The 19,447-nt window shown below is 43.0% G+C and overlaps 1 protein-coding gene across 2 annotated transcripts in view; it reads left to right on the forward strand.

Moving 5' to 3' along the window:
• TOP1 (DNA topoisomerase I) overlaps positions 1 to 19,447 on the forward strand; it is a 65,837-nt gene that overhangs the window by 31,716 nt on the left and 14,674 nt on the right. Inside the window, exons 5-10 of one of the 2 annotated variants that reach the window (XM_053992970.1) lie at positions 6,967 to 7,093; positions 7,633 to 7,691; positions 10,410 to 10,505; positions 12,948 to 13,023; positions 13,951 to 14,048; positions 18,388 to 18,503. In XM_053992970.1, coding sequence (XP_053848945.1) covers positions 6,967 to 7,093; positions 7,633 to 7,691; positions 10,410 to 10,505; positions 12,948 to 13,023; positions 13,951 to 14,048; positions 18,388 to 18,503 — 572 coding nt within the window. Of the gene's footprint in view, positions 1 to 6,966; positions 7,094 to 7,632; positions 7,692 to 10,409; positions 10,506 to 11,398; positions 11,629 to 12,947; positions 13,024 to 13,950; positions 14,049 to 18,387; positions 18,504 to 19,447 lie in introns of those variants that run through there. The other variant, XM_053992971.1, reaches the window with a different exon arrangement.

Genomic DNA, 19,447 nt, shown 5'->3' on the forward strand with positions numbered 1-19,447 from the left:
GGGTTGGTACCTCTGTGACATTTTATCTGTGGTGTGTGAAGAGCCCCTGATTGCATTCTGTGAAGCACAGTGCACAATGGGCACAGTTAAGAGCAGTGTGTGATTGTGTTTGAAGCAGATCATTTTTGTCTCTGTAATACTTTGACAGTTTCATTTCCTGTCCTGTACTTAAAAAAGGCTTTTAAAATAAAACCTGCATCAAGAAGACAGTACAACTCCAATGCAGGAGAATAAATGTTTCCTGTATCCAGACTTTGAAGGATCTAAACTGCCAAGATAAGTCTCTGAAATACCTAGAATAGACAATTTTGATTTCATATGACAGAAGTGTGTGGAATGGTATGTAGGACTTCTTAATTTTGGTTCTTGCTTTCCTCCTCTCCCACTCACAAGATGACACTTCTGTCTTAACCACTCATTTACAGCTGTAGTAAACTGGGAGAGAACATTTGTGTGCCTCAGACCTCCCCATCACCCCTCAAGGAAAGAAAATGCAAAGCCCACTTAAGAACAGTCTGTATCAAGAAATAAATCCACATCACTGTCCAACAAAGTGTGTTTTTTTGCTCATTTTCTCAGCCCTGTACTTCCTGGTCTCCAAACAAAAAAATCTAATACACATCCATTAAATATAAATGTCAGTGGTTATAAAAATAAAATGAAACAAATCCCACGTGGCAATAGGTTTCTGATCTGTGGGAGTCGAGTGTTTCAGACAAGTAGACCACATAAAATAATGGAATAACAGGTCCTTTGAAGCCAAGCCTCGTTAGAGTGCGGGTTGGAAGTGTTGGCAGTAACAGGTGTGTCTGTGCCAGCTGTCCTGGGCTCTCTGCAGGGAGAGTGGGCTGCCAGGAGCCCGAGGAGGGCAGGGCTGGCTGTGACAGGGGATGGGAGCAGAGAGGCTGCTCTGCCGCGCCGAGCCGTGCTGTCAGCCTGACAAGCACCGGAGCCGCAGGAAGAAAATCTTCTGTCACATTGCATATTTCCTCCATTTACTAAATCTCTTGTGATCACAGCTTGGGATGAACCGAAGCTTGGAACACAGAAGGGATTCACAGACCTGATCTTCACTGGCGTCTTCTAATTTTATGGATTTGCTAGGAAAAACAGAGATTCCGGGCATTTGTTGGATATGGATGAAAATAAATTTCAGTTCTGATTTCTTGCACACCTCCTCTGGTTTATTATGGGATCTTGATCTGCTTTGAATGGTGTGTGTTGGGGGCAGGAAGAGGCAGGGATACCTGATGTAGGAGTAAAGGCAATTACAAAAAAATACTTCACACCTGGTGTTCACTAGCACGGGTGGGTTTGTTTTTCTACTCCATTTTAGTGCACAGTTCACCTTGAGCAGTTTTCTCATGTGATACTGCTTTCCAGTAGTGAAATTTTTTTTGCTTTTTTATTTGGTTGTCTACCTAATTCCCCATGTCCATAGAAAGCATGTGCTAAGCATGATCCTCATTTCAATGTGTGAATATTGTTCTCATTCCTAAAATTTTTATCAGCTGTTGATTAGTCCAGCTTTCTATCTTGTTCCTCTTGCTGAAGGCTCGATCTGTTATCTATGAAAAGACTCCTTTCACCACTGGGAAGAATGGTTTCAGGTTGTTTTATTTCATTGCCAGAAACCCAGCAAAACCTTTGGGGCTCACGTGTTTATTCCCTGTAATTCCATATGATAACCCTCTAACAGCATAACACCCTGCAAGCCAGCTGAAAACCTGTCCTTCCCTGGGGTGCTGTTGCTTTGGAAGTGCTCCCTGCACAGGCAGCTCTCCCTTGGTGTGCATTAGCCTGGATGTGATCACAGGTTTCCATTAATACTGTATTGCGTCAAACGAGACACGGGCTGTGTCACCTGTGCCCTGTCCCCATCGTGTTTTAGGCTGCACTGAAATCACAACTCCCTGTTATTTTACGCTTCAGTTGTGCTGCAGCAGCTCCCCTGTAGGCACAGCTCCGATGGCAAGCGGCGCTGGCACTCGCTAGTAGCAGATTCCCTGTCACGAGCTAATTACAGCAGAGAGAGGAAATAAGAGACACTTTAGATAAAGCATCCTTCCCAGCTTGTGGTTTTGAGGCTGGAATGGAAAGGGCCTGGGAAGGGATTATTAACGTACATAAATGGCACCTGAAGAACGCAGTGTTAAATTACTGCAAAGCTGTTGCAGTTTGAAGGAGGAAGCTGTGATCTGCACATCTGCTGTTCTTTGGAAACACTTTCCACTTGTGACTTTCCCATGTGATCTCAGCCTGAGCAGCTGCTGCCAGGTGCCTGGCTCCCTTCCTCTCCCTCTCCTCTCCTCTCTCCTGCACGCATTCTCATTGGGAAATATATCCATGCTTACAGGGGAAATGGCTTCTTCTGATGGCATTTTCTGCTTCATGTGCTTCAGCCTTTGGATGTCCTTGTTTACACTAAAACTGTAAATGGAAGACAGTAAGCAAGCTGGCACAAAGGATGGAGTGCTTCAGGAGATTTGTGTGCTCACCTGGCCTTTGTCTGAACTAAGCCAGTAGTACCATGATACACCTGTAGATGATGTAATCCCTTGTTCTGCCTGTGTTAATGTGATCTCCTGCTGCACTTGGTTACCTTAAAAAAACACTAACAGTGCAGGTTTGGCAGCATTAAACACCTTCAAGAGGCATAACTCTTGAGTTCTGTTGCAGTGATGCAACTGCAGCGGTCTGGGTGAGATTGAAGACCTTACTTTGTCAGCAGGCCTGGGTATGAGCAATTCTTATGATCCAGCTGTCCTGTTTTCAGGCTAGCTTCCCCTGGAGCTTCCCTCTATTTTACAGGGGTTTTGCTGTCCTACTTCCATGACTCCAAGCTGGATTGTTGGCAGAGAGGTATGTGGAGGAAAGGTAACAAAGGATTCACAGAGCTCTGAACAATGAATTCAAGATAAAATTAGCAGTGTGCATGTGATCTTGAGACCATTTTGCTTGCTTTCTTTAAAGAAAAGTGATTCTTTTTCTTCCAGTTTTGAATTGACCAGGAAGATAGGCTTATGATCTTTAAATTGTTCCCAGACCCTCCTAATAATAGCTTTGGGATTGTCTGAAATAGCTTTCTGATAGAAGGCTGAAACTTCATCTTCAGGGTAAGGATGGCATCCTGTTGCCTTCTCTTTTCTTTTGAGATTAGTGTGGTGGTTAAATTGTGTTCCCTGTAGGCTCACATGTGTATCTGAGCCAAGTGTAAGACCAAAGCAGCTCAGCTTGACTGCAGTTAATATGCGAGCAACTTGCTTTGCTTTGGGAGAAAAAAGAAGTTCCTCTTCTAAGGATTGTTGCTTGAGGCCTTTGTCATCGGTTCATTTCCAAGGGAGATTTTCTGGGAGATGGAGATTTCCATCCTTCCAAGAGAAACCTTCTTTGATGGCACATGTCAGGTTTTGTGCTGAGCTGTAGAAGAGCTGTGGCCCACTGTTTGGAAACAGGGCTGGCAAGCAGGTTACTTACAAATAAGGGAAAGAAATGTATGCTCTCTTTTAACACTGGAGTGAAAAGTACACGATACCAGATTTTTATCTAGGGAATTCCTCCCAGTCACCAGGAGCAGCAGCAAGCAAGTGCTGATCTTTGGAAAATGAAGCTGCTGAGTGAAACTGGAGACAGAGTTTCCTTAGGTTATCTGAGCCCACATTGCTTGGGTGAGAAATTTATTGCTCCTTACAGAGCAAAGGGGAAGGATAGTCTTATGATAAAAAAATTAAATTAAGACCAACAGCTAAGACTGAGTCAGGAAGCCAGACTTCTTGATTCTGGCTCTGATGCTGAAAAATCTGAGAAATTACACTGAAAAATTGAGATTAGCGTGCATGACAGCTTTTCAATGCTGGCAACTTACTGTCTTTCAAGAGGGTTGTCATTTGAGCTTCTACTTAAACAAGCCTAAGTTTTTAGAGGTTTTAGCACTTTTTTTTTATTCCAGCTGTAGTCTGTAAGCATTCAGCACACTCAAATATTGTCTCTGTCTCTCTAGGCCAATGGGATTTTGTTTCTGTTTCAGTCTTAGCTTTACTGATCTAGATAGTCATCCATTAGTTTGCTTTTAATCATGCTTTGTGTACATCCCAGAGCTCTTCCAGTCAGGTACTGAAAGCTAGTGCTTTTGGCTGGTAGTGAGATTGGGTATGGTGCTTTGGAAAACCAAATTGTTTCTCTTCTTTGGGTTTTTGTGGGTTTTTTTCACTACTCCAAACTCCCAAGGGACAGCCACTGCCATGGACTTTATCTCAGAGCACTAACTCCAGTGGTTGCAGCTTTAACAATCCAAATTAATGTTTGAGTAAAACATGCTATTTCAGGTAGGATTTAAATATCAAAGAAGAACGATAAAGAGTGAGAAAACAAACACAAGTAAACTTGTAAAGAACAAGATGGGTCTGAGCCTTGTGTGTATTTGTTATGAATTTTTTTTTGTACATTGGAATTGTAGAATCACAGAATGCTTTGGGTTGAAAGGCACCTTAAGGCTCATCTCATTCCATGCCCTGCCATGGGCTGGGACACCTTCCACCAGACGCAGTGGTCCAAACCCTGTCCAACCTGGCCTTCAATACAGGGATGTGGCATCCACAACTTGGATTGATGTAGTAGGGTTGACTTGATTATTGATATTGAATGTTGTTGTTATTATTATGAGTATTTGTTTTAATATATGCAAGTTGAGATACCTCTTAAATTGTCAACCTTAAATCTTTGGCAAATGGGGTACCTGCCATACAGATACCAGTGCAAGATATCATGTCAGAATTTCCAGACCTTCCTGAATTAAAAAATTACTAGTAATGTGTGGGAGTCTTTGCTTTCAGACAGTCAGTGAATCTGATTGAAGCTAAGGAAAAGTAAATAGGTGTCCTGAGCTTGGAATACTGATGAATAAACAGGGTACAGAACCTGGGATGAGAGGTCTGAGCAGGAGCAGCAGGCATGTCGTGGATTTCCAGGATCCAGTGTCAGGATGTTCCGTGTCTGTACTCGCATGGCCTGAGCACACTGTACATAACATGATCTGCTGGTAAGAATAGTCTGCAGTTGTTGAGTCTGCTCACAGGCAACATGTGGTGCTGTGTGTCCAACTACAAGCATTTCTAGAGTGCCTGCTGCCTTTTGATGTTCAGATAGGCCTTCACTGCTTTGTATGAAGAGGTTGCTAGAGAGTTAAAATGAAAATGCTTTCTCTTGCTGCTGGTATCTTAGTGTCACACAGCATGTGAATATACTGATGGATCCTTCAGAGATGGATTTTCACGCTTTAGCTGCTTGAGCTTGGATGGCTGGTGTGTGTTTATTCAATTTATTCAATGTATATTTATTGGAGTGTTATTATTCAAGCTACTCTGGGCTTGAATTATTTAGACCTTTGGCAGATTCACATGCATTTGTCCACACTGGTGTCTGCAGGTGTAAGCTGGGTGTGGGTTGCTGTATTTGTGACTGTGATTACCTTGCTCATGACCACACACAGGCTGTGGGAACTGGTTAATGTGCTGCTCGCTCTCTGTAGCCATCAACCTTTCTGCAGTCTGTTTCTGTGTTAGAAAGAAAACTCAAAGAATGTGTAATTTTTAAAAATCCTGCTCTTGCCCAGCATTCCTGGCTTGTTTTTCAGGGCTATGTTCACCCAGATTGGTTTGGGCTTGCACCTGAGTGTTGAAATAACTGAAATAAGGAAAGTGCCTTTTTCTAGTAAAGCTTTGTAGTGCATTTTGTAATCCTGAGGAGAAGCACAGTGTGTCCCAGAGAACAGCAGTGATGGGAGTCAAGTGCTGAGAAGGGAGAGTGTGAACAGAGCCAGCATGAGGAACACAGCTTGGTTAGTGCCTATCCATGCTGATTTACACCATGCCTTTGACTTGCTAAAGCCCTGGGTGACCTCAGGGAGTCCACACAACCTTATAAGTGTGTATTGAACGCCTGTAGAATTGCCAGGCTTGTTGCTTGGCTTCCACACCACTGCTGCTAATCCTTGTGGCCAGTTCTTGATGTTTCTATTCTGAGTCTCTTGAGAGTATTGCCTCACTTTTGACTTCAAGGTTTGTCATTCCATGAGAAACCTCATTTTCATTCGAAAACAGCCATGTGTCTTTCTAGCTGATACGAAAAATGAAAATGTGATACAAATTTATCCTGATGTCTCAGAAATCAGAAGTGGGTAGAAACAGAATAATAAAGGTTGATTTTCTTCTCCTTGTATGCATTTTCTCCTGTGTTCTGACTAAAGATTCTAGGTATTTAAACTCTCAATACTGCTATTCATAACACCAGAGTAGTTACAGACCAGACTCTCACTTGGAAACACCTTTGTTGGGTCCTTGCCCCACGCAGTGGGGCTGTTCCAGCAGAGCTGGGCTGGCTGTGGCGGCATCAACAGCTCCAGCTGAGGACTGCAGCATTATTCCTGCCTTTTCTGTTTGACTTTGCATAAACACAAGGACATCACATATCCTGTTTGCTCTGGTTTTCCCATCTGTTTGGGAATAATAGAGATCAGCGCTTTTCTCTTTAAGTTCCAGAGATGAGAGCTGCTACAATGACAAACTGTTGTCTGAGCAAAAGCTGACACGGGCATTGACGGGGCTGGCGGCTCTGTTCCAGTGACCTTTCATGTGGACTAGGAAAAAGAGGAAAAGTAGAGACAGTGGGAATTCATCCTAAAGAGTTGAGCTTTAAGTGTAGCAGCTGTGGATTTCCTCAGCAATCCAGGCTGATGGGTGTCCTGAAGTGGAGGCTTGGCAACTGGGATTTTGTGGTATCCCTCCTGTTCTTCCTCCCAAGGAGAACGGATCATGCCTGACAGGAGACTCTGGTGGATCTTCCTGTTAAGGCGATCCCTTATTTTTTAGGGCTTGTAATCATCAAAACCTGTGACTCTTTACCACTGGAAATTGTATTAGTCAAATCTCCTTGTGTTCTCCTCTGCAAACACACTCTCTTGTCTTGCAGTGAGCACAAAGATTCCTCGGAAAAGAAACACAAAGACAAGGAGAAAACCAAACACAAAGATGGCAGCTCAGAGAAACACAAAGACAAACACAAAGATAAAGACAAGGAGAAGAGAAAGGAAGAGAAGGTGGGTGTCTCCTGTGGGAGAGACAAGAGGATGGCTCTGGCTTATAATACTGAATAGTACAAACTCAGTGGGTTAGATGTAGCTTGTACTTCCAAGTTTTTATCAACTTGGAGGGAATTAGCCCAATGCTAACCCAGACACTTTTTTTGTGGAGTGGTAGTTACAAACTCATAAGAGCTTTATCTGGAGGTATGCGAATAGAAACAGTTCCACTGTGGAGCTGTGTCCACTGGCTCCACATTTTCTCCCGTTACATTTCACTTTGCCAAGCTTGGGTTCAGAGACAAGGGAGAAAAATCAGTCATCTCACATTCAGTCCATGCAAGAACAAACTATATAGTTAATTCCAATTTGCTGAGGAAATTGGAGGGCCAAAAAGTACTGAATTGACTAAGACTTGCAGAAAATGTTGCCTCTCTGACATGTAGCTCACTAAGGTCTGCAGGGGACGGAGATAGTCACAGTTCCTTCTGCAAGTTAAATACTCTGTGTTGTATGTTGGAAAATGCTAATCAGCTCCTACTTTTTATGTTTTTCAGATGAAGTCATCTTCTGGTGATATAAAAATAAAGAAGGAAAAGGAAAATGGTTTTTCCAGGTAAGAAATCAGGTCTATGATTTGGAAAAAGCTGCAGTTTGACTTTTCATAGGTGCTCCGTGTTTGAATCCTCTCACTTGGTCTTCAGAAAAAATTGGGGCACTCTTAAGCCCTTCAGTAGATATGTTCTTCTCAATTATGAGAATGGGTAGATCTGCTTACCCAGTAACTGGGGATGGGAGCTGTGGAATACCTGGTGTCTGCCTCCACATGCTGGGTTTGTCTGAGTACTCAGGAGCTGCATTCTCCTGAGGACAGACCAAACTATGGGAACACTGGTAGCTGAATTTGAAAGAGCCTCTGTTGTAAAATTGGAACTTGAACCCTGCAGACAGTCTGCTGGAGACAAGACCTAGCAAAGCCAGTCCAGATTGCCTCTGTGTGTCTCTCCTGTGTTGTGACTGCAGCCTGAAGCCTTTGCAGAAGAGTGACAAGTGACATGTACAATTAGAAGTACCTTCAGGAAATGCATAAATGTGCTACTCTAGTACTAAATTCCTGCTTATAATAGAACCTCCTGGACTTGAGTGTTGTATCAGTAATCACTAAGTAGTCTTATTAAAAACCTGAAGTGAGCAATTGATAGAAGAGTACATTTTCTTAATAGTCAACCAAGATCTCCTGTGACTTGTTTACAGTCCAGTCATTGGTTATTTTTAAGGTGCTAAATCCAGTCCACTGACTTACTGAAGGTGTGTGGTATGGTGGATGCATGTATCCATATCTGTTAGTCAAGAGCAGCGCTTAGTTCATGAATTCTTTCAGTTTGTGAGCCCACTTAAAATCAAAACAAATAAAATCTTTCCAGTCTCACCACGTTCTGTGGATACAGAGAGGTTGGGAGAAGGCACCTGCCTGGCCCATGCCTTTTAGGTATTCTTTGTTTGTTTGGAATGTGCCCTATTGACATGAGTTCTTCCATCTCTTTCATTTCCCTGCTCTTATTTAAAAATGCAGAGGAAGGAGTCAGGCTTGGCGCAGGGCAGAGGCGCCATCTCCAGGCCCTTTGGGGAATTCTCTGGAAGTAGAAGGCAGTGACATTCAGGTGTTTCATGGTGGAGCAGACAGTTAATAACTCTCTAGCCTCTGCTGTTCAGCAGAATGGCACGATGTGCTAATCTCACCAGGGATGTTAGATGCTCTCATATCAATATAACTGAATCCTCCTTAGGTCGAAGAGCATTTTTTCATGTGTTTGAGAAAAGACTGGAGGAGCCATTGCATTTGTGCCTTCTTCAGGGCTAAGTGATGGCTAAGAGTAAAGTAATTATTTTATTTTTTTTTCCTGCTGAAATATTCTTTTATGAGTTCCGCAGAGAAAAATGTCCTCACTCAGATGGTTTTGATTTTCTTCCTTAAGACTTGATATGATGAGCAGTGTTACAGTCTTGCAAACAATGCAAGTCAAGGATCAGCTTGGTCATACAGATCCTTTATTTTCACAGACTCACACTTTATTTCTTCCATTACAAAACCTTGTGCAATGTTTCAATGTTAAAATAGTTAAAATTCCTAGTGACTTTACACACTGTAATTCTGCATGAAAGGGAGAATGTATTAAGTGGGATGATTACCTTTTTTTCCATAGATATTTTGCAACTGTCTCTGTGCTGCAGATTTGTGTCTTAGTCAATTCCAGGCGATGCAACAGAAATGGCTTTGTAGAGCAGCTTGTTTGTATGTCCCCTGAGCTGCATCCTCCACCACTGCAGTGGCTTTATAGCTGTGAAGGAGCAAACTGCTTGTTCTGCTTCATGGACACACTGCCAGCTAACATGAGACCCCCTAATGTCTCCTGCTGACTCTGGTCTACAAAGCTGAATGCTGCTTATTTTAACTCCTTCTTCATCTGATTGCAAAATCCGCATCTTGGCTTAGAAACTGGGTCAATTTGATATAGAAATTGTTGGTGGGACATGAATAAGGAAGCCCAAGATGACACTAAGTGCTTCAAAATGTAATTTTGGACTCTTTGAGACATCTTTTTCTTCATGAAGATCAGTGAAATGCTTCTCTGTAATCTAGAAATAATGAGTTTGTCTAACAGAATAGTATCTCTTGCACTCATACTCTATTTTTTTTTCTTATTGCTAATGTCTTGGGACAGAATGGCTGAAAACATTGAGCCTAACTTTGTGGTCTGTTGAAAGGGACAGGATTGTTTGCTTCCTCCAGTTTGGATAGTGAAAAGAGACTGATGTGTTTAACTTTGCCAAATCTTTGTTTCCTTTTCTGGTTTTCACATGCCTCAATATTTAGTTGGCAAAATGTTCCAGGGAATAGCTTTCAAATCTTTGTTTAGTTGATAATCTTTTTCTGTCTTAGAAGGCTCAATAAGGATATTGAGTTGAAACTAAATAACATCTTGCATTTGAACTTCACACAGGCATTTCAGTTTTTAAGTATATTTGAAAGTGCTGGAAGCTACAGTTGTTTTTATTCAAAACCTCAGAGAAACAAAATGAGCTTTGAGTCATTGAAATTGAACTTGATGTTTCTTGAGAAATGGCAAATATGTAGACATTGAATTACTCTCCTTATAGTGTCTATATTCAGAAAATGACACATCTCAAGCCTTTGCTGTCTTGTGATGGCAGCACGTTCCATGGAAGACGTGCCCACTTTGCAGATGATTATTTCTTAAAACTTAGTTGTTGCTGGTTTCCAAGAAACTTCATCTTTGAAAGTAGAACTGTATTTCTTTGCTTCTTTTTGTAGTCCACCACGTATTAAAGATGAACCAGATGATGATGGGTTTTATGCATCTCCTAAAGAGGACTCCAAACCCCTGAAAAGACCTCGAGAGGATGATGAGTAAGTAGTGTGGGTGCTGGTGACTTGGATGCTTGCCTTTAGTTTTAAAAGGAGAACATTGAGGGAGCAGGTGGAATTTCAAGTGATCAGCACAGACTTCTTAAGATGGATGCCGGAGGTCTGAGACCAGACTCCTTATGCTGTTACAAGTTCTCTGAGCAGGGCAGGGATAGTATTTGTGCTGTGCAAGGCAAAATGCCACTACCTGCTTCTGCAGATGGTGCTGTGAAATGTTGCAGAACTAGTAAATAAAAAAGAAAAACCCCAGAAGGCAGGTAAAGACTGATGAAGACTGTAAAGCAGAAATGTGAGCACGTGAGGTATTAACGTAGCAAAGTGGCTGCAGTGGTTTCTGTTGGGCAAGGAAATGACTGCACAAGAGGTAGAAAATGCACTGTCAGCCTGTTTGGAGGCAGGGGGAGGCTTGCTGCACTGCCTGGCGTGGTTTGCCTGGAGTCTCAATGTGTCATAAGTTACGCTGAGCGTTGTTGTCTCAAAGAGAAACACCCATGATGCTTTCCTGACACAGGAACCCACTGAAATACAAGCTCAGACCCATCTCGCTGGGATCTGACACTGTGCCCAGCTGTGTCCAGCTCTTCACATCGTTTGTCTTTATTAGCAGTCAGGAGTTAAAGGGCTGGAAGGGTTTCACCATGGTGGCACTCCATCCCTACAGCTCTCAGTTCCAAGAGACATGGGTGGGACATCTTTTCTTTTGTGTAATCACTTGCTGCCTTCTGCTAGGTTTGTATGACTTCCCCTGTCACATCTGCAATGGAAAGATTAAGAATTGGGGTGTTCCTGTACATTAGGGAGTGTTTTGTCTGCATAGAGCTCAAGAATAGTGACAATAAGGTTGAGTGCCTATGGATGAGCATCAAGGGGGAGGCTGGTAGTGCAGATATCCTGCTGAGAACCTCGCTGCAGACCACCCAACCAGGATGACGAGGTGGATGAGCTATGCTATGAGTGGCTGGCTGACGTTTCACCACTGCCAGCCCTTGTTCTTGTGGAAGACTTTAACCTGCTGGATACCTACTGGAAACTCAACACAGCAGAGAGGAGGCAGGCTGGGACGTTCCTGGAGGAGTGTGTGGAAAAGAACTTTCTGTCACAGCTGGTAAGGACAGCTGTGGCCTTAGAGGAGTAGTACCCTGCTGGACCTGCTGTTCACCAACAGAAGGGCAGGTGGGAGATGTGATGGTTGGAGGCTGTCATGGGCATCAATGGGCTGAGACCACCAGCATGATGTTCAACAAGACCAAGTGCCAGTTCTGACACTTTGACCCTCTGCACTGCTCCAGGCTGGGGGCAGAGTTGCTGGAAAGGGCCCAGCAGAAAAGGCCCTGGGGATGGTGGTCAACAGCAGCTGAACATGAGCCCAGTTGGCCAAGAAGGCCAATGGCATGTGACCTGTATCAGGAAGAGTGTGGCCAGCAGGAGCAGGGAGGTGATTCTGCCCCTTTCCTGGGCCCTGGTGAGGGCACCTCAAGTTCAATTCAGGAAGGACATCGAGGTACGGGAGGGAGTCCAGAAGAAGGCAGTGGAGCTCAGGAAGGGTCTGGAGCACAAGTCCAGTGAGGAGTGGCTGAGGGGGCTCAGCCTGGAGAAGAGAAAGCTCAGGGATGACCTTATCACTCTCCAAACCTTTTCACTGTCCAGCACTCCCTGACAGGAGGGTGCAGCCAGGTGGGGATCAGGCTCTCCTCCCCAGAACAAGGGATAGGACAAGAGGACATGGTCTTAAGCTGCACCAGGGGAGGTTTAGGTTGGGCATTAGGAGGAATTTCTTCACAGAAAGGGTCATCAGACCTTGGAGTGGGCTGCCCAGGGAGGTGGTGGAGTCACCATCCCTGGAGGTGTTTAAGGAAAGACTGGACATGGTACTCAGTGTCCTGGTCTGGTTGACAAGGCAATATTGAGTCATAGGTTGGACTGGATGATCTCAGAGGTCTTTTCCAACCTCACTGGAAATGAGGTTGTGTTTATGTAATCTACCAGTACTCAATTTCACTTTTGTTTGAATTAGTAGGGGGTGCAAATGAGTCTTGGGGGCAAGATCCCAGTCTGGATCTGAGATCCAGACTGGAAAGAGAGTTGGGATAGAACGTGCCAATAAGCTTATACCCATTTATCCCATCCCATGGAATCTGCATGGCTATTAATGCTTTTGAATTGATTCTTCATTGAGGAAGATGTTTGTTTCAGCAGTGAAACTTGTGGAGAGGTATTGATAATAACATCTTGTAGGTTTTGTAAGCTGTTGTGCTGAATTGGGATTATTGAGTCTTCTGAAAGAGCAGGGTATAAATGATATCTTTATAAATTAAAAATGCTAGCTATGCTGCAAGCTTGTGCACATAAACTGTATGTCTGTGACTTCTCTTTATTTGTACTGGAAAATGGATCGATTTCATCAGCAAGTCTTTTTGTTCTTAGTGCTGACTACAAACCCAAGAAAATCAAAACAGAAGACATCAAGAAAGCAAAGAAAAGGAAACAAGAGGAAGAAGAGGTAATGTAACAGACGAGTTCATTTTTATCATAAAGAAGAGCCAGGCTATTTGGTGTGGGATTATGCAGAGCAAGGGGAATCTGATTTTGTCTGGAACAGAGCTGTGTGTGGCAGATCCCCACTAATGGTGCAGATATTAACTTGTCTGAATTGTAATTTATAAAAAGTCAGGGAAACTTTCTTTCCAACCCTTAAAACAAAGGGTGGAGAAGATGCCTCCAGGACATGAACTTCCAGGCTGTTCAGGCAATTCACAATCCTTCTGTTAAGGAGCTGGCAGGGGGCAGGGGAGCCTTGCTCACAACATGTGGTAATTGCAGGGTTCAGAGGCAGGGGAGATGGAAAAGAGATGAGATACTAGAAGGAAGCTTAAAGCATTTAGATGGAGCCTAGGTGGAAATTTCTTTGGAGAGGGACTTGCAAAAGGTTAGCCCTAATTTGAGACTGACAAACTACACATCTGGCAGAGACACCCTTGTGAGACACATGTTGCAGCACCTCTGGGCAATAGGGTGAATTCTTCCCTTCAAAGGAAGTGTCTCTACACTGAGCATGCACCAGGATCAACCATCTGACTATGGTGGTTGTGCTCTGCAGCATTTGCCAGACCAGACACTCCAGTGCAGGCCAGGGAGGAGGTTCTGTAACACAGCAATTCCCTTCCCGTGGCCCAGACTTGCCCCTTACCAGGTGATAACTGGCTGTGTGCATTTAGCACATCCCCAGTGTAAAGTAAAAGAATTTGGCTGAAACCTTTAGTGGGACCATCAGCATACTTTGACTTAATGGGATGATCTGAGAGCACATTTATGAGGTGAAGCTACAGGAGTTCAGCTCTTATATACCCCAAGAGAGAGTCTTTTAGTTCTTTTCAGGGGAAGGAGAAATACAGTAGCTTGTTCTTACAGGATCTTACTCATTTTGCAGGACAGCAAAGCAAAGAAAGTTAAGAGCAAAGATAAGAAAATCCCTGAAGCAGACAAAAGAAAGAAGCCGAAAAAAGAAGAGGAGCAAAAATGGAAATGGTAACTATATATAGTCAGTGCTGTAGGCTCCCATCTGCACCTGGACTTGCCTGTACCTCCCATGCTGGCTGAATAAGCACATCTGGCTTTCTCTTCTGTTGATTCATGAGGATTTGTTCTGAATAATTGGCTTACTTTCTGGTAAGCTCTAAATAAATATCTCATTCACTGTGTTCATCCTCTGAAGTAGAAGTGATATCCCTAAAACAGGAAATAAGTATTTTGTGGGGCTGTCTGGGTGGTTGGGTTTTTTTTTTCCCTATCTGTGTCATGTAGAAGCTGCCTATAATGATCAGATACCAATATTCTTGTGCCCAGAAGCTGCTCTGTGCTGACACTCTTGAGAGCAGTACAAAAGCTTGTAGGCTTGGGGGTGTCAGCAGGAATATATTAATAGGTGCAGGTGGATTAAGGAATATATTAATGAGTGCAGATGTGTTAAGCAGTATTCTAGTAGAACTTAGCTGTGTTCCATAGAAGTACAGCGTGAGTGGGTGTCAGCTGTGCCTCTCAAAACTGCTCCTGCCTCTGGCACAAAAATGAAACTCGATTGATCAAGTGACCAGTTAGCTCAGCCTGTTTGACAAATGATTTCTGAAAATGAGTTCTAAATGAAAAACACTTTCTGTCTTGCCCAGGATCCTTAAGTAACATCACTGAAGTTTTACATTCACCCACTCTTAAATTTTTTTAGAATCTTTTTTAAATAAGTCTGACCTTTGTGGTTCATTTGGAAGACAGACCTGTGATACATCAGTAGTGCTCTGTGTAAGAAACCTGCTGGATTTTTTTTATAACTCTCCATAGTAATTTTAACTGTTATTTCTAGATTTGAGGGGAGCTACCATTTGTTTGTTTTGAAGTTTTGGCCTTAGGACTTCCTTCATTTTAGTGCATATGTACTTCTTGAAAGCATGTGTGTTTTCTGCCCACCTGTAATGTATTTTTATGGTCTTTTAGGGATGTTTCCTTGATATTTTCTCAGATCATCTGGCTGTTTTTAATAGATATGTAGAGTTGGGGAGAGTCTTTATAATCTTCAATCCTTTCAGGTTCAATCCTTTATTCCTTTATTGACACTGTTACTGATTCATCCTTAAAAAGAAAAAAAAATCTTCTGTAGTGTTTATAGTTTTTACATATTTCTCTTTGACTGTCACAACTTCCTCAGAACATCAGCACTTGCAAATCTTCTTCATATGTGAATACTCCCTTAGAAACTTGGGTTTCTAGCCTCTCCCCAAAACTCCCCTTTTTCCTGAGCAATCCACTTTTTTTCTCAAATCCTTTGACATCATATTTTTAATGTGCTGTAACATTACCAAACCACAGGGACATAAAGCAATAGAAGCTACAGAAGGTCTTTTTAAGCCTTAACGATCTGGTGGTTTTTTGGCTTTGTCTCAGCCCCCCTTACTGGTTCTGTCTAACTTAATATTCTGTTATCCCAGCTCGTTTTATTGTGGGCTGTATCCTTGAACAGCAGACCCTTACTGGAAAGCTGTGCTATTCTCCCCTCACCTGCCTGGGCAGCACAGGCCCCTTTAGCAGTGTTAAGCCCTGCAGTTTGTGCTTACTGCTGAGGAGAAGTGCCTTGGAAAAGAAGAATTTTGCAGAATTTGGCACGAGCTAGCTCTGCATCCTCCTGCTGATGTTCATCCATCTGCAGCATTGTATAGCGTGTCTTTGCTGGACAAGGTTTCATCTGAACTTCACTTGTTTCTCTTAAGGGCATTTTATGTTCCATCTGAGTCAATTTTCTGAGCGTCTGATACTGCTTCCTCAAGTGCTTGCTGCCTTGAGCTTTTTCATCCTCACTTGTGTGAATGCTTGATGCAGACATCCCCAAGGCACTGGCCTCATTCATCACCGAGTGGAGCTCTTGCAGAGGTCATTTTCACGCCCTGTCAGCGTGTGAAGAATGTGATCCAGAAGTGCACCTTAGGAGCACTTCTCCCACCTTGTGTTACAGCAAGTTCATCTCCTTGAAATAACATATCCCTGAGGTATGTTCTGGTTTTTTTTTTTCCAAGAATGTTCTCTCTTTTCATTCCACTTGAAAGATCTTCTCCAACTTTTCCTTCCTGAGCCACCCTGGCATATTTAGACAAGTTTGATGTGGGATTTAATTAAGAAGCCTATATGACAGATGAGTTGTTGCTGGAATCAGTGAGGCAGCTTTCCTAATAGGCAGAATTCTCCCACAAAATCATGTGTACAACGTTGCTTTAGAACCAGAAACTGCCAAGGGCAGTGGTGCTGTAATGCTTTTCCTGTTTGAAACTAAATGAGAGTGAAAAATGAGCTACACTCAGGAGACTCCCTTTTATCTTTTGTCTTAATGCTTATGTGTGATGTTTAGGAAGGCGGAGGTGGGATTGGGGATGGTCTGTGGTCTTTGGGGGGCACACTTTCTGGCATTTTGAGCTTAGAAACTACCCCATGAATCCCATGTTCCCTTGTAGCCTTCCCAGAAGGCACAATGTCCTTCTGCTGTCTATTTAAACTGCTGCTTTTCTAGTACTGCTTTTACATGCATCCTTTGTAAAAGAACAGGAAGGGATAGAGGTACTGAATTTTTCACCAAGTAAAGACCAGAGGAATAAATTTTAAAAAACAAGAATGACAAACCTGTCCTGAAAAGCAGCAACTACTGTGAATGATGCCCTTATTTTGTTCTTACTGGAATAAAATTGCTCGTTGTGAGAGAGGAGAAGCTTATTCTGGCTGAGAGTGGTTTAGATTTATTTTGCTGAAAAGAACTTCTGGGTGGAAGAACCTAGGCCTATGTTTGACAAGACATTTATATTTCTAGCTTCTAATTAATTAAAAAAAAAAACAAAACAAAACACAACAATCATTAGGAATGTAAATATTTGGAATCTGTGTCAATATTGGTTTCTTACATCAACATGGTTTACTCGAGCCTTCTTTTCAGCCAGGGACTGAAGTCTGACATGCAGTTCTGTACTGATAGCTGGGTTTGGGTGCTTTGCTGTTAAAGCTGTTGCTTCTCATCAGAAGAAGTCAGGTCCAGTGGTGTGGTCAAAGATGGTGCCTTTCAAACTCCAGCCAGCTGCTGTGTTGCTGCTGTTCCTAAATTGTTGATGTACAGACACAAGTGAAGCATTTTGAGTGTCTTCTAGCAGAAGCTGTTGTACAGTGTTTATCTTCCATGCTGTGACTTTTATCTCGGTAGAGATGAATCAATCAGTCAGTGTATCACAGCTCCTGAGATGCAGGCAGCACATCTTTGCTCAGCTCCTGTGGCACCTGGAATAGGAATGCTGCTCCTTAGGGCTGACACCAGACAGAAGCTTAAACCTCTTTTTTTATTGTCATGGCTGCTCAACAAAGTTGTCTGGGCAATTCAGAGACTGAGTGCTGTGACAGGTTAATGGTCTTTCAGTTGATTGATTGCTGAGGTGAAATAGCCTTTCCCAGCAGGGAATCCTGTGCCAGCAGCATGTAGCAGTAATGTCGTGGTAATCATGAAAGGAGCTTGGAGGGGAGGAGTGTGGAATCAGTGGCCTGGGCACTGGGAACTGGGGGGAGCATCCTGGCCTGGCAGGAGCCTTTTCTCTGCAGATGAATTGCTGACCCTGTTCCCTTGGAATGTGGGATTGGTGGCGCCTGCCTTGCTGTGTTGTGGTACCAAATGCATCACTTGCAAAGCATTTTTATAGAGCATTTTTTACAGAGTGTCTTAAAGGCAAACATGCAGTTTTCTGGGCTGCTCTGTTTTTCTTCAAGTACGCTTTTCTTACCCAGAGAATTTGAATGAATTTAAAATGACAGAGCAGGTTTTAGTCTTTCTTGTCCAAGCAGGTTTGTTCTCATTTAGGTCATAAATGAACATCTGTTTCTTTATCTCTGCCCTTAATGGCATATTGTCCACATCTGAAAGCAGCTGCATAATATACCATAATTGTTTGACTTTGCTGAGCAGGCATCCTGGACCTGATGTTGGATCACAGCTGAAACTAATTTGGCATGATCCTAGCTGGTTTACAGGGTCCAAGTCTTATTTTCTTAAGATCTAAGCAATTTCAGCTGTGTGATTTTGTGAAAAGAGGAGCAAATGAGAGGTGAGGAATAGGATGGCAGCAGATAATCTGCAGCCCAAGGTGTTCTGCTCATGGATATGACTGTGCTTTTGGAAAAAGAAAAAGGAGAAAAAGAAGGAATTAAATGGTGATAGTACATTGAGTATTTGTTGTTGGTCTGTACCTGACAAAGCAGTGATTTCTTGCTGATTTAGCATACTCTCATATCCACACAGTAATAAAATTAAGATTGGGAGCTTAAAATTGTATTGGTTCATATTTCTCTCTTGAAGGTGGGAAGAAGAGCGCTACCCTGAAGGCATTAAATGGAAGTTCCTAGAGCACAAAGGTCCTGTATTTGCTCCACCATATGAACCTCTGCCTGAAAATGTCAAGTTTTATTATGATGGTGAGTTAATCTGTGTTTCTACTTGCTAGAAAGAGAAATAAACATCTCAGGGTATTGCGGTGTTCTTCTGGGGACTGAAAAGGTGGTTGTGTTTTAGTGGTTCAGTTAAATCAGCTCCTCAGCAGCAAAGTGAGGTCTGTGGAAGGAAAGGAGTTTACCTGAGCCTGCTGAATTCTGCTCATTGAAGTGACACAGGGATGAGCCTGCTCTCAGTTCCTTATGGGGGTGAATCTCTCAGGTTCCTTAGCAGAATGAGGGTGTCTGATGCCTCAGAGTAGCAGTGACCAGTGGAGTATGTAATTGCAGCTGCCTCGTCACTGGTCACCTTTAGGCTTGCTCTTGTTTTCTTTAACCACAAGAACTGCAACTTCCATCATCCGTGGTGAAATTCATCATCATTTGGTGGCGTGAGCAAAACAAAAGATAATTGAATTTGGGTACAGATGATTAGGATCTTGTAAGAATGAATGGGATGACCCTGGTCTCAAGGACAGAGCCCTCTCATGTAAGTCATGGACCCATTCCCTGACCACTGCCTGTGGTAGAACTAATTGGTGTGGGATTCAAGTATCCTGGGCTGCCTGGCTGGTAGAGGCTCACATGGAAGGGATTATATGATGTGATGCCTGTTGGAGCCTGGACTTGATGACCTGTGTGTTTCCTTTCTGTGATCATGTTAAATGAAGGATCAAATTAACCCAGGATTGAATTAAGTGGGAGGTATTTGAATGGATGAAAATGTAAGTTTCGGTGATGGGGACATCTGCACATGGAACTCTTCCAGGAGCAACGTGCTGTTTTCATGTGACATGACACAGTGTTTTTAAATACTGAGGAATAGGTGGCATTACATTTTCAGCAGAAAAGCAGTGAAACAAATATGCTGTAGCCTATTAAAGGCCATCTCCAAGCAAGTAGCACAGTGATCAAGGATGTCTGCAGCC

Source organism: Vidua macroura, chromosome 17, assembly GCF_024509145.1.
Source record: "Vidua macroura isolate BioBank_ID:100142 chromosome 17, ASM2450914v1, whole genome shotgun sequence".
Classification (NCBI taxonomy): Eukaryota; Metazoa; Chordata; class Aves; order Passeriformes; family Viduidae; genus Vidua; species Vidua macroura.